Source organism: Myotis lucifugus, unplaced genomic scaffold, assembly GCF_000147115.1.
Source record: "Myotis lucifugus unplaced genomic scaffold, Myoluc2.0 scaffold_373, whole genome shotgun sequence".
Lineage (NCBI taxonomy): Eukaryota > Metazoa > Chordata > Mammalia > Chiroptera > Vespertilionidae > Myotis > Myotis lucifugus.
In genome coordinates this window covers 295999-309003 of record NW_005871421.1, presented here as the reverse complement: position 1 = coordinate 309003, position 13005 = coordinate 295999, and the positions used below count along the sequence as shown (strand labels likewise).

Sequence of the window (13005 nt, the reverse complement as noted above, 5' to 3'; positions counted from 1 at the left end):
GAAGGGGTCGGCTGCGGAGGAGTTCCCTTCCTCGGGGAAGCGCGGGGTCCTACGTGCGGTCCCAAGTGGGAAGGCGGCGGCGCCGGGCAGAGGCGCTGACCCTGCCCGCCTCCTCCGCCCAGGATGCTCCCCTTCGCCTCCCTGCTCCCCGGCTCTCTGCTGCTCTGGGCGCTGCTGCTGCTGCTCTTGGGGGCAGCGTCTCCGCAGGATTCGGAGGAGCCCGACAGCTACACGGTGGGGACCGTGGGGCCACTGGCCTGGGATGGGATGGGCAGGGACACAGACCAGGATCCTGGGGGGCTGCTGTTGGGGAAGATCCTCCTCTCCCCTGGTTGGTGGAGCAGCCGGGGCCATTGTTTGGAGCAGTCCCGGGAGGGTGGCCAGGCTCAGGACCCTGACCTTGGCCTGGTCAGTGGAGGGGACAGGGGATGAACACTGGCCACGCTGGTCCCCTTGTAGGAATGCACAGATGGCTATGAGTGGGACCCTGACAGCCAGCACTGCCGGGGTGAGTGTGCCTCGGGGACCGACCCACCCCCAGGAACCAGGAAAGGGTTTGCAACCCCAGCTCCAAGAGCTGCAGCAGAAGGCCAGTGGCCTGTCCGCTGCCCAGCTCTGTTCTGCCGAGGCCAGCTCTGGTTCTTTGGGGGCCAGCTCAGCTAGGGGTGGGGAAGCCATCCAGGCCCCTCCTTCTCAGGGAAACCCAGGACACCCTGCCCCCACCTCTCAGTTAGCAGGAGAGCAACAGGGCGCTGCCCTGAGGAGCACCTTCTGGAAGCACTCTCCTACTCAGCTGTGCCCCATGTCCCCGGAGGGCAGTGTCTGTGGGGGTGGGTAAGGAGGCTGGCACCTCACTCTTGGGCTGAGCCAGGGCCAGAGCTTTGGGGAGGGATCAACTCTCTTAGGGACAAGAGAATGGAGGTGACTGTGGGAACAGCCACCCCATCAGCCCTGGCAGGCCCTGGGGAGGGGTCCTGGGCAGGCAGCCTTAGCGTGTTGAGTGGAGAGGGAAGGCCCTGCTGGGGTCACACAGCTTAGAGAAGGCCAAGCTCGGCTGTTGCCTCCCACCCCCTCCACGGCCAGCCCAGGAAGCTGGCTGTGCCCAGCAGGCCCCTCTCTGCAGATGTCAACGAGTGCCTGACCATCCCCGAGGCCTGCAAGGGGGAAATGAAATGCATCAACCACTATGGGGGCTACTTGTGCCTGCCCCGCTCAGCTGCCGTCATCAACGACCTGCATGGCGAGGGGCCACCGCCGCCAGTGCCCCCTGCTCAACACCCCAACCCCTGCCCACCAGGCTACGAGCCTGATGAGCAAGAGAGCTGTGTGGGTAAGAGTCACCCTGGCACGGAGGCCTCCAGTCCTCCTACCAAGTGTCTGTCACTCGTCTTAACAACTCAGACCTCTTGTTCCTCCCTTGCTCAAAAGCCTCCTCAGAGTCCCTGGAACAACACCCGGACCCTCACTTTGTGTGGGGTCTGCCACAGATGGCCCCAGCTCCTGTCCCTCTACCCTAGCCAGCCTGCGGGACCCTCCCCTCCACTGCTGCAGACACAGTGCAAGTGCTCTGCCTCGTAGCCTCTGTCCCCTTACCCCCTTTCCGATCTGGCCCCATCCCTGGGCACCATGGGCCTTGGAGGAAGGCCCTGGCATCAGTGCTCCTAGGAGCACGGACAGGGCCTTGTTTCCTGTGCTTCCCTGGCACGGGCTCTCAGGTTAGGGGTGCCTTTCCTGCTGGCTCCCAGGCTGGCGGGCTGTTGGGAGGGTCTAATCCATGTGTTCCTGTTTTGGGGTACATCACCCAGGTGCCATGTGAGTGGTTCCTGGCCTGTGTGTCCTCCAACGTTGTGGTGTCTGTCATGAGGGTGGTGCAGGGGCTCCCAGGCAGGGGCTGAGTGGTGTCTCCTGCAGACGTGGACGAGTGTGCCCAGGGCCTGCACGACTGCCGCCCCAGCCAGGACTGCCACAACCTGCCCGGCTCCTACCAGTGCACCTGCCCTGACGGCTACCGCAAGATTGGGCCTGAATGTGTGGGTGAGTCCAGGAGCGGCCTGGCTAGTTTCTGCTCTGTGCCCCTGGCCTGGCTCTCGCCCTAGCACCTGATCCCCATCCCAACCCACCCCCAGGCCCCTGCCACCTCTGTCACCAGACACAGCACATGATGGGTGTATGTGTGAGTCCTGCCTGATCTGGCCCAGACAAGACTGTGGGTGGTGAGGCTTTAACTCCCAGCCAGCTTGAGTCCCACCTGACTTCTGCCCTCTGCCCTCCATCCCAGATATAGACGAGTGCCGCTACCGCTACTGCCAGCACCGCTGCGTGAACTTGCCTGGCTCCTTCCGCTGCCAGTGCGAGCCAGGCTTCCAACTGGGGCCCAACAACCGCTCCTGTGTGGGTGAGGCTGGGCTGGGCCGGGCTGGGCCAGGCTTTGGGTCCTGGCAGGGTGATGTGGGGTGGGGAGCTAGCTCCCTTCCTGACCAGACCAGGTGAACAGGTGAAATGGGGGCTCTGGGTTGCTCCTTGGCTTTCACTCCTTCCATTTTTCTGGCACCCCTAGATGTGAATGAATGTGACATGGGGGCTCCATGTGAGCAGCGCTGTTTCAACTCCTATGGGACCTTCCTGTGTCGCTGCCATCAGGGCTACGAGCTGCACCGGGACGGCTTCTCCTGCAGTGGTGAGAGCCCCACCCCCCGGTGTTCCTCCATCCGCCCCTGCGTCATGCTGAGCCTCCTGCACACGGTCCTCCACTTGAGGCCTCCATGTCCCGTTCATGCTGCACCCACGTACCTGCTAAATACTCCGCCCCCAGCTGGTTGCATTGCAGGGCTCCTGCAGACCTGCCCACCACGACTCCCAGCCTGGTAGGGAAGGCACAGAGGGGAGCAGTCAGGTCAGGGGGCAGGCTGAGCAAGGGTGTAAGTGGCCTCCTCCCTTGTCGTCAGGCTGACTTGCATCGGAATCCAGCATTATGACAAGTCACTCTTCTCTCTAAACCCATTTATTCATCTGTAAAATGGGTTGTCTTGAGAACTAAGTGGGAAAATGACAGGCTTCATCAAGTCCCAAGCAGCAACACTTTAAAGTGAATGCCATTTATCCAGAACTTTCCCTGTGCGGGGCACTTCCCTTATATACTTGACTTTATTTAATCCTGCCAGCAGCCGAAACCGGTTTGGCTCAGTGGATAGAGCGACAAGTCACTCTTCTCTCTAAACCCATTTATTCATCTGTAAAATGGGTTGTCTTGAGAACTAAGTGGGAAAATGACAGGCTTCATCAAGTCCCAAGCAGCAACACTTTAAAGTGAATCCCATTTATCCAGAACTTTCCCTGTGCAGGGAAAGTTCCCTGAACTTTCCTTATGTACTTGATTTTATTTAATCCTGCCAGCAATCCTATAAGGTAAGTATAATTTTTTTCCTTTCTCTGCAAAATGAAGACATTATCTCCTTCAAGGTTTGTTGAGAGGCTTACAAGAAAAGCATAAGCATAAAGTCCTTCAACAAAGGGGCTAAGTGACTTGCCCAAGATCATACGATTAGGAGGAGATGGGGCCAGGTCTCCACCCGACTTCTCATTCCATGTCAACTGGCCACATACCCTGTTTATATGATGCTTTACTGCCCAGTAAGGCCCCGTTGGTCCCTGGCTCAGGGCTAGGCAGCATCAGGGAAACCCGAGTAGAAAACCTGGCTCCTGCCTGTGCAGGTCACAGTGGCAGGAGGTGGCTGTGGGCTGGTTGTGGGTTGCAGGAATTGGGAACCAGAGCCGACTGGGCCCTCAAGGCTCAGCTAGTCTAACTCACTCGTTTTATTGACAGGGAAATTGAGGTTTCCAAAACTCAGTAGGAATAAAACCAAGCCTCTAGTGCTTTCATTTAGTTTCCTCTTACCGTCCGCGAGCTGGGCGGTCTGGGCAGACCCTTCTTTGAATTCTCTGCACCCCTGCTGTGCTTGCATGGCTGTCTCATCCCCCTGTCTTCCCACACTGGACCTAACGTGGGGCTGCGCTCTCTCTGTAAACGTTTATGGGGCTGAATTGAGAGGATTGCTCTGATCCAGAGCCCTCCTCCCTCTCCTCCCGCAGATATTGATGAGTGCAGCTACTCTAGTTACCTCTGCCAGTACCGCTGCGTCAACGAGCCGGGCCGCTTCTCCTGCCACTGCCCACAGGGCTACCAGCTGCTGGCCACGCGCCTCTGCCAAGGTACAGGTTGCCCAGGTGGTGGGCAGGGTGCTGTCAGGGGTTAGTGGCCTGATGTCCAGGTTCCAGCCCCTCTCCCCTGGCACAGACATTGACGAGTGTGAGTCCGGTGCACACCAGTGCTCTGAGGCCCAAACCTGTGTCAACTTCTATGGGGGCTACCGCTGTGTGGACACCAACCGCTGCGTGGAGCCCTATGTGCAGGTGTCCGACAAGTGAGTCAACTGGAGGCCACCCCCTCCACACACAGTGCAACTCCCATTGGGCTCTGCAGCTGGCTGGCCGCTATTGGGGCTGGCAAGTGCCCCGGGGGCTGATGGGAGTTGCAGTCCTTCAGGACAACCATGCGCACTAATTTTGGGGGTGGGCCAAATTCGGGGAATGGACTAGGACCTCATTCGTATCCCCTTCCCGTGGGCCCTAGTCGCTGCCTCTGCCCAGCCTCCAACCCCCTGTGCCGGGAGCAGCCCTCCTCCATCGTGCACCGCTACATGAGTATCACCTCGGAGCGGAGCGTGCCCGCCGACGTGTTCCAGATCCAAGCGACCTCCGTCTACCCCGGCGCCTACAATGCCTTTCAGATCCGTGCTGGAAACTCGCAGGGGGACTTCTACATTAGGGTAAGGCTTTCCCCTACCTCTGCCCCTACCCCTCAAATGGCATGCATAATCCGAAATTGAATTCCAGGAAACCTTAAATGGGAGATTCGGTTATGCCACCATACCCCACCCCCGGGAGGCGGAATTTCTGTAGAAAGGTAGGGGTGTTGTAATTCCCTTGGAACAAACTAGATTGTTAAATGTACTTCTAAGGACACACTGGGGTTTGAGTTTCGTATCTGGCCCCAGTTTCTTCACCCTTAGAACAAGTGACTGACATGAGAGGACTTCCGAGGTTACAGGCAGAGTCCATGAAGGACAAGCCGGGGGAGCTGGGCCGGAGAGATGGGGTTGGGGCGGTGGCCTGGGGTCAGAGGATCAGCCCTGCCGGTGGAGCTGTTAGGAGGGAGGGGTCCAGGGGTGAGTAGTGAGAGGGCGCACAGGTTTGTCCGGTATCCGTCCTTGTTTTCTTTCTGAAATTGAAAGCTTTGAAGGAGAGACACTTGCTCCAGGTCACCAAAGGCCTCGCCACTCCCCGAAGTCTCACACCTGGCCCTGAGCTACAGTTGACCCTGGTTAGACAGAAGAACTAGCTGGAAAGGGCGGGAAGAGCACCAGTGAGATTTCTGCGGGCAGGAGCCTGGGTGCAGGGGATGAGATGTCAAGGGTGTCATGGAGCCTGATGACAGCCTGGGACCACAGCCTGGCCAGGGCTCTCTCCCCACTTCACAGACAACTGGTTGTGGGTGCAAGACACGGGGCAGGGAGGTGATGCTGGTGGAGGGTCCTGGCACGAAGGTTGATGCAATCTACATGTCCCCCCACCCACTGTGCCCTGCAGCAAATCAACAATGTCAGCGCCATGCTGGTCCTCGCCCGGCCCGTGACGGGCCCCCGGGAGTATGTGCTGGACCTCGAGATGGTCACCATGAACTCCCTCATGAGCTACCGGGCCAGCTCTGTACTGAGACTCACCGTCTTCGTGGGGGCCTACACCTTCTGAGGAGTGGGGCGAGCCCTCAGCGGGGAGGTCCCTGTAGCCAAGAAGCCGGGGCTCAGGGATGACCGTGTTCTGCTAAAAGGGAAGATGCTGTGTGAAGGGTAGAGAGAGAGGCAATAAAGGGAGAAAGAGGAGTCCTGGTGGCTGAGAGGGCGGGTAACACTAGTGAACCCGACTGGGGAAGGGCCAGGCTTGTGGGAGGCGGGGGTTGGCTCAGGCTGAGGGGACCGCTTTGGCAGAAGTTGGGAGCTGTGTCCCCAGGGCTGGGATTGGTCTGTGTACCACGGGCATCAGAATCACCCTGAAAAGGGAGGCAGTAACGAGGCTGCAGACTCTAGGCCCCAGCAGAAATGTGGGCTTGGCTGGTTTGCAGGGAGCCTGCGAAACCCTGTTCTCGGCAGTGCCAGGAGGCCCTGGTTTCAATCCGACCTTGGCCTCAAACTAGCAATTGGACAAACCCTAGTAGCTCCCTGGGACTCAGTTTTCCAATCCATAAAATGAGGCGATTTGACTGTTAGTGCTTTTTAAACTTTTCTTTTCCAAGCTACAGAACCTTTTATCGAAGGAAATTTTATTTGATCAGGGATCGTCTGATGACATAAACTAGATTCAAAGTTGCAGCAGCTCACCGACTCCATCTCCCTGCGAGTCTCAGTGCTCCCCCAGGAAACTCCAGGCCCTGAGGAGCTCAGTTAAAACCACCTGGATATTTCACGAGGCCCTGGGGCCTGCCATCTCCGTAGCACATAAAGCTGCAAACACTTAGGTTTTTATTGAAGCCCTAAGGTGCTGGTTAAAGGCTGGCTAGCCTAGATGATGGGTGCTGGGGTCCGTCTCCTGGCCCAGCTCAGGTCAAGGGGCTGTAGCTGCAGTAGAGCTGGGACAAGGTCCTGCTCAGAGCGGGTCCCAGATTCCTGCACGAAGAGAGAGGCTAACGAGGGTCAGGTCCTGGGCCGCAGCACCTTCGGCCCCAGTCATTCCCTCCAGGTTCAGCCCCTTGCCTCACCTTTGCAGTTGCCCACACTTGATGGTGCTCAGCAGCATCTCCTGTTCCTTGGGGGTGGCACAGGCATCATAGGCGGCCAGTAGGCTGGAGATGGGGTGGAGCATTTGACAATGGCTGACGGCTGGCCCATCTGAGCAGCTTGGGCCAAAGTCATGGGAGACAGGTAGGAAGGGGTCTGCACTGGCTCAAGGAGTCAGAACCACTTCGTACTTCCTGAACCTGGCATTCAAAGCTCTGCTCCATCCCACTCACCCTCCCTCCCTGTTCTCCAAGTTCTTGGCCCAGTTTTCGTGGCCCAGCCCCTGCCCTGCGCCCCCCCCCCGCCCCCCCGGCAGCCCAAGGTGCCTTCTCTGCTACACCAGGTGGAATGAAACCTCCCTCTTGTGGGCTCCCCCAACACCTGAGATACTGTCTGGTCCTGCCTGGCACTGTCTTCCTTACTACTCAACCTCCCCAAGGTTCGGCTGAATCTGTCCATCTCGGGGCCTGTACAGCCCTCACAGAACCAAACCCTCCACAAAGCATTGGCTGAGCTGAAATCCATGCTGGGGGGCAGGGGCAGTGCACCCCAAGGGGCTCTGTGGAGGCCTACCTGGCAGGGGTGCTGTACCGATCCACCAGGGCTGCTGCCTTCTCCCCACTCACTCCCCGAACCTGCATCAGCTGCCGGGCGAAAACCTCCCTCACAGACTGGGCCTGGGGTCAGGGGAGGACTGTATTAGGGGTCATCTGGGGCTGGACCACATTGAGGAGGATCTGGGCAGAGGCAGTACCTTGTTTTTGATGGCTCCTGCGTTGAAGTCATTGAAGGTGAGGAGTGAGCAGAGAGGATTTGGGGAGGGCCCAGATGCTGATTCGGGGTCCCCTGAGGTTCCCCAGGGGCGACTGTGGAGGGTGTGGCCCTGAGGGGAGAGGGGACTGAGGCCAGGCCAGAGCTCTAGGGAAAACCCCCCAGCCAGTCCTTGCCGAATCCTAGGCCCCAGTGGGCCAACCGGAGAAACGGGGATCTCACTCACCTTGCTGTCCTGGAGGGAGCACAGGGCCCAGGAAAGGGACCAGTGCAGACACATGCACCTGCTCACCTGGTAGAGTCTCTCCAGGCCCCGTGTCAAGAGGGCCAGGTAGGCAGCTGACTCCTTAATGTCTGCTGTGCGCTTCACGAAGAAGCCATCGATGACCTGGGGAAGAGGACCCAGCAGAGGGAGGGGGCTCCTGGCCCGAGCCACAGGCCACAGGGTCCCTTGCTAGTCTGGCCCTGCCCTCCGAGCTCACCTGAGTGTTGGTGACGGCCTGCAGCAGCGTGCTCTCGGGAAGGCTGAGGTTGTGCACTGAGCCATGCTCCTCCACGAGGTATACTCGGCGCCCCAGGCCGCAGCGCTTTAGCCTGAACTGGGGAAGCAGGGGGGGGGGGGAGGGAATGTAAGGCCTGGATGCCCCTATGCTGGGCCCCCCATCATGTCACTCAACATCCCCATGGAACCCTGATCCCACCCGTTCATCTTCTTGTCCTCCCTAGTCTTTCTACTTGTCCCAGAGTGACCTCCACACCTTTGTTCATGCTGTTACTCTTGCATGGAAAGCCTGTCCACCACCTTTAATGATGCCCATTCTTCAAGCCTCCCTCAGCCCGTACGTGGTCTCTCTAATTATGGGATCAGCCCAGGAGCCAGTACTGAGAAACAGCGGTTCCACTTCTGGAACTTAGGGCCTTGTTATGCCAGACTGAAGGGTGGACACTCCAGGGGTCTTTAATATGCTCCTCAACCCAGCCAGACACCTGTGCACCTGCTGTGCCCCTGGAGGGGCCCGAGGGGCAGCTCTAATGGGGTATGGCTGGAGTTGTGGGAACTCTTCCTTGAGACTCCCCAGGAGTTGCCCCTGGATTCCTCGTGGCTGAGGAAACCCCAGAGCAGGCAGGAAGTAGTGGGTTCTGTGAGGCTGGTAAAGGAACCTTCTGTTCCCGGAAGCGGCCATCGATGATGCTGCTACACAGGTCATCCAGCCGCTTGCGCTCCACGATGTGGTCCAGGACTAGTTCCCCAGGTCTTGCTGCCGAGAGGCCAAGAAGGGTCCCATTGGCTCATGTCCCCCCACCCACCAGGCCCTGCCTCTGACAACCCCCTTACTGTCCACACCCCTTACATGGGTCTCTGGGCCTGGTCTCCTGTGCCACCCACACGAAGTCCCCAACATGCAGTTTGCGCACCATGTGGGTCACGTGCAGCCGCTGCAGCTGGCGGAGCAGCTCGGGCCTGTGTCCGGCCCTGGAATTGCAAGGTGGGAGGCTTAGGTCAGGGCAGGCCAGTGACAGCCCCCGGCACCCCCTCCCTCACTTCCCCCACCTCACTCACCCCTTGGCCTCGCCAACGTCCACACACAATAGCACCCTGTACTCTCCAGGCCTCAGCTCCAGCGGTGGCTGCTGGACACTGCCTTCACTGGCGCCACTACAGGGAGGAGGGGGTTGTTGTGTGAGGCCAGAACCTCAGTGCCAAGGCAGTTTCCCTCCAAACCCAGTGGAAGTGGTGCAGCCACAGCTCAGCTGTAGGCGATGGGGACAGGGGTGGGGTGTTGGCCTCATTTCTGGGTCTCCTCCTGCTTCCCTTTTCTTCCCATCCCCCCTCTCCCTGCCCCCTTCCTCACAGCTCAGCTGAGGCCGATCCTGGCACTTCTGGCTCCTCCCCAGAGGGCTCCTCTGGCCCAGTGCGCACATTCAGTGAGCTCAGGCCCTCTGACTCTGCCAGCTTCTGGGCCAGCTCCAGACCCTGCGGGGTCAGTGAGTACCTGGTAGGCGGAGGAGACAAACACAGATCTCCCTTCTTCACTCATACCTGGCAGGCTCTCCCGCCTGCGGCCGGCTAGCTGGTCTCACCACGCCCTGGGCAACCTGCACAAATAAGTCCAGTGGCTTCCACCCCCAACACCCCGGGCTGTGTTCTTGCCCCTCAGATCAGCTTCCTCTGGACCTGCCCAGGGCCATTTCTCAGGTCAAGTCTGCAATGCACGTCTCAGACTTTCCTTCCTCCCAACTTTGTTTATGTTGTTCCCTCCTCCCTGGAATGCCTTCCCTGCATCTCTACCCTCTGAATTCTAAGACCCGTCAAATGCTACGTTCTCAGCAAAGCCTTTCTGCTTGTCCAGTAACCTGTGGCACCTCACCCTCCCTGCTTGGTCTCTCAGACCCTCCTGCCCCCCACCCCCCCAGTGGGGCTTCTGGAGGTAAGGCCTCCCCCAACTTCAACATTATGAGACCTAGGAATTGCTAGGTGACTGCAGGCCCCACTCAGAACATCATGCACGATCCCCCTCCCACCACTCGGTCCTGCACCGCCTGTAGTTGACCCCACCTGGCTGGTTGGTGTGTCCTGTAGACCAGGTTCCTATGGAGAAGGGAGCGGAGGGCTGGCCAGGGTCCAGTCCTCCCAGGGGCCACCTGTCCACAGAAGAGGAGACCCTTAGCCCCTGGTGCTGCCGTGTGTCCAACTCCCTGTGCCCCATGCCACTTCTTCTCCCAGGAAGGGCAGCCCCTGGCGGGCTCAGGGTCAGATCCAGAGCCACTGGGCCCCATCCTTCCCCCCTAGTGCTCACCCCAGGAAACTCCTGGGCACACCTCTGCAGCAGCTCCTCCTTGGTTAGGCAGCTGTGGCCACTAGGATCCTGTAATCAAGGCAGAAGTGTAACCAAAGGAGGTTCGGTGCCTGCACCAGTCTCCTCCAGGAGCCTCCCGCCCCACTGCCTTGGTTCCCGACTCCGGGTGCAGCCGGGCGCTCACCAGGTGTTCTCTATAGAGCAGCAACAGTACTGCTCGTGCTCCTGAGTGCCGAGCCGGCCAGTAGCTGCTAGAGCTTCCCACTTTGGGCTGGGATGGAACCTGAAAGGTACAGAGGGGCTTTGAACACAAAAGCCAGAGAGCCATGCATTGCAGACTTAATTCCTGGCTGGGCCGAGGTCCAGGTTTTATCTCAGCATGGCCCTGGATAAGTCACTCAGCTGCCTCTCCGGTTCCACATCTGTAACATAGGCCAGATGGTGGGATGATCCCCTGCAAAGCTGGGATGAGACAGTAGAGCAGTGGTTCTCAGCCTTGGCTGCACATTAGAATCACCTGGGAATCTTTTTAAAATCCTGATTTCTGGGCCTCATCCTTCGGAAATTCTGTTTCTTTGTTATGGGGTGGGGCCACAACATTAGTAACAAAGAAACAGAATTTTTGGAGGATGGGGCCCAGAAATCGGGATTTTAAAAAGATTCCCAGGTGATTCTAATGTGCAGCCAAGGTTGAGAACCACTGCAGTAGAGGGTTGTGGGGAGGTGGTGTAATCTCAGTTCTACCACCCACTGCAGGACTGAGGTGGTAACACAAGAAAACTCAGTAACAGCAACCCCCCACCATTTACTGGGCGTGGCCTCCTAAATAGCTTGATCATGGGACTCTCCCAACGGACTCTATTATCAATCAACATACTCATCTACAGATGAGAAAACTAAGTATCAGAAAGACACTCATTTGCCCAAGGCTAGGCATCACTGGTGGGGAGAGCTACACGTCTTCCTTCCATCCGAGTGCTCCCACTTCCCCGTCCCCCATCCTCACTGGCATGGAAGCCTCCGGGACTTCGGCAGGTGGCCATTCCGGGGCTGGACTCTTAGCTCCAGATGCATCTGGGGCACGATCACCTGCGGGAGCAGAAGAGAGTCAACCCCAGACTCCACGGAATCCAGAAATCCAGCAGGTGGGAGGGTTTGGGACACTGCCAGCTCGTCCGGTAGCTGAGAGCGGTGGGTTCTGAGCCAGCCAGCCACTAGGCCAACGTCAAGCAGCAACTGGCACCGGAGCGGGGAGTTAGGTATGCCAGGTGGTTGCGAAGGCTGCACTGTGGGAGGCTCCGGGGACCACCGACCCCTGCCTCCAGCGCTCACCGCCCGAAGATCGGTGCTGCTGCAGCCGCTGGTCCAGCATCCGGCAGAGCCCGTCTCCGAAATGCCGTAGGATCTTAGCTTCTTTGCCGCTGCGCAGGGGAAGCGGGTAACGCCGGAGGGAGCGCAGCGCCTGGCGGGGGTTCAGGGTACCGTAGCGGGTCAGGGCGGGCCTGGTCGTCTGGCCCCGCCAGCACCTGCCCCATCAGGCCGGGCCGAGACCCACCTTTTGAAATACGAATTGTGTGCGGCGCCCCCTGCTGGCTGCCTCGTCCCGCCACTCGGTCAGCCAACGTACAAAGAGCGGGTTGGGGCAAACCGGCAGCGGGCGTTTCCGGCCCAAGCGGACCGGCGCCGCCATGAGCCCCAAGGCTGGTCCTTTGGCGCCTCAAGTCGGTGGGACGGGGCCGCCACCAGTTCTAGACAAAGGATTCGAACACCTGGCTCAGATGGGCGAGGGCGGGACCTCTCCCAACACGCTGTCCGACGAGGGTCACTAAGTAGAGAATAGCCTCCCGCTGCCCTCCCGTCCCTGCACTGCAGAGACTTACAGTGCCCTCCCTAAGGTCTTCCAGCCACCTCCCCCCCCACCCCCCGGCCCTTCAGTCTTTTGGACGCGCCCCACCCCGGCCCCCGGAGCCTAAACCCGTCCCTTCTCCCTCTACAGATTCTAGAGCGGTCTTTGTGCAGGCGATGGGGAAAACAGCGCCCCCTTGCGGCCCGGAGGGCTGGCTGGGGTGGCGCTTAACCGAGTAACCTGAGGCTGTCAGTTTCAGCCTCACCGTAGCGCAGGAGGCTGGAGAAAGAAACTGGGTTTGGGAAGGGCAGGACCGGTGGGGGGTGGGGGACAAACAGGTGCAGGTGTGTTTTCAATAGAGATGTCTAGGAAGGTGTACAGGGCATAAGGACACAAAAGTAACGCAGTAGGAGCTGAAGGACCCTCTGAGGAAATGGTGATCCCGAGCTGGGGTAGAGGAAACGACACAGGGCAATGGGGCAGGGGTGCGAAGTCGAGGACGTGCAGGGAAGGCCAAAGGACTGTGGGAGGGGGACAGAGGGCAAGTAGAAGGGGAACAAGTAAGAGGTGCTGGGCATCCTGGCAGGTGAGGGGGTGGTGGCCGGGATCAGCAGGTCGTTAGATTTGGAGGAGCAGGTAAGAAGCAAGACATGGGTGGAAGGAAACACTTTGACGTTATGCGAGTCATTGGACCCTCGGTGAGGTTTCAGATGAAATCTATGCAAAGAGGTCCCATGTGGAGAGACAATACGTTCTTGTT

At 59.1% G+C, this 13005-nt stretch overlaps 2 protein-coding genes across 5 annotated transcripts; one reads left to right on the top strand and one right to left on the bottom strand.

Moving 5' to 3' along the window:
- Window positions 1-86: 86 nt before the first annotated feature.
- Window positions 87-6322, top strand: EFEMP2 (EGF containing fibulin extracellular matrix protein 2). Of its 2 annotated transcripts, none has more exons than XM_006101571.3 (10): window positions 87-234; window positions 460-508; window positions 1124-1330; window positions 1912-2034; window positions 2279-2395; window positions 2558-2677; window positions 4090-4209; window positions 4295-4421; window positions 4631-4826; window positions 5647-6322. In XM_006101571.3, the coding sequence occupies exons 1-10, from the start codon at window positions 124-126 to the stop codon at window positions 5806-5808; spliced, it is 1332 nt and encodes a 443-aa protein (XP_006101633.1). In that variant the 5' UTR covers window positions 87-123; the 3' UTR covers window positions 5809-6322. The 2 variants fall into 2 exon arrangements, with proteins under 2 accessions (XP_006101633.1, XP_023620871.1); XM_023765103.1 differs by having other exon boundaries at window positions 114-234; window positions 1084-1330.
- A 37-nt stretch (window positions 6323-6359) lies between these two features.
- Window positions 6360-12310, bottom strand: MUS81 (MUS81 structure-specific endonuclease subunit). Of its 3 annotated transcripts, XM_006101573.3 has the most exons (16): window positions 11955-12310; window positions 11732-11861; window positions 11406-11488; window positions 10584-10682; window positions 10400-10468; window positions 10159-10244; window positions 9455-9595; window positions 9163-9258; window positions 8954-9075; window positions 8763-8860; window positions 8084-8200; window positions 7894-7989; window positions 7585-7713; window positions 7404-7507; window positions 6812-6895; window positions 6360-6719 (listed from the first exon to the last, which is right to left on the bottom strand). In XM_006101573.3, the coding sequence occupies exons 1-16, from the start codon at window positions 12087-12089 to the stop codon at window positions 6653-6655; spliced, it is 1656 nt and encodes a 551-aa protein (XP_006101635.1). In that variant the 5' UTR covers window positions 12090-12310; the 3' UTR covers window positions 6360-6652. The 3 variants fall into 3 exon arrangements, 2 of the variants coding, with proteins under 2 accessions (XP_006101635.1, XP_023620870.1); XM_023765102.1 differs by lacking the exon at window positions 7585-7713; XR_002832343.1 differs by lacking the exon at window positions 6360-6719 and having other exon boundaries at window positions 7585-7601; window positions 7828-7989.
- Between the last annotated feature and the right edge of the window lie 695 nt (window positions 12311-13005).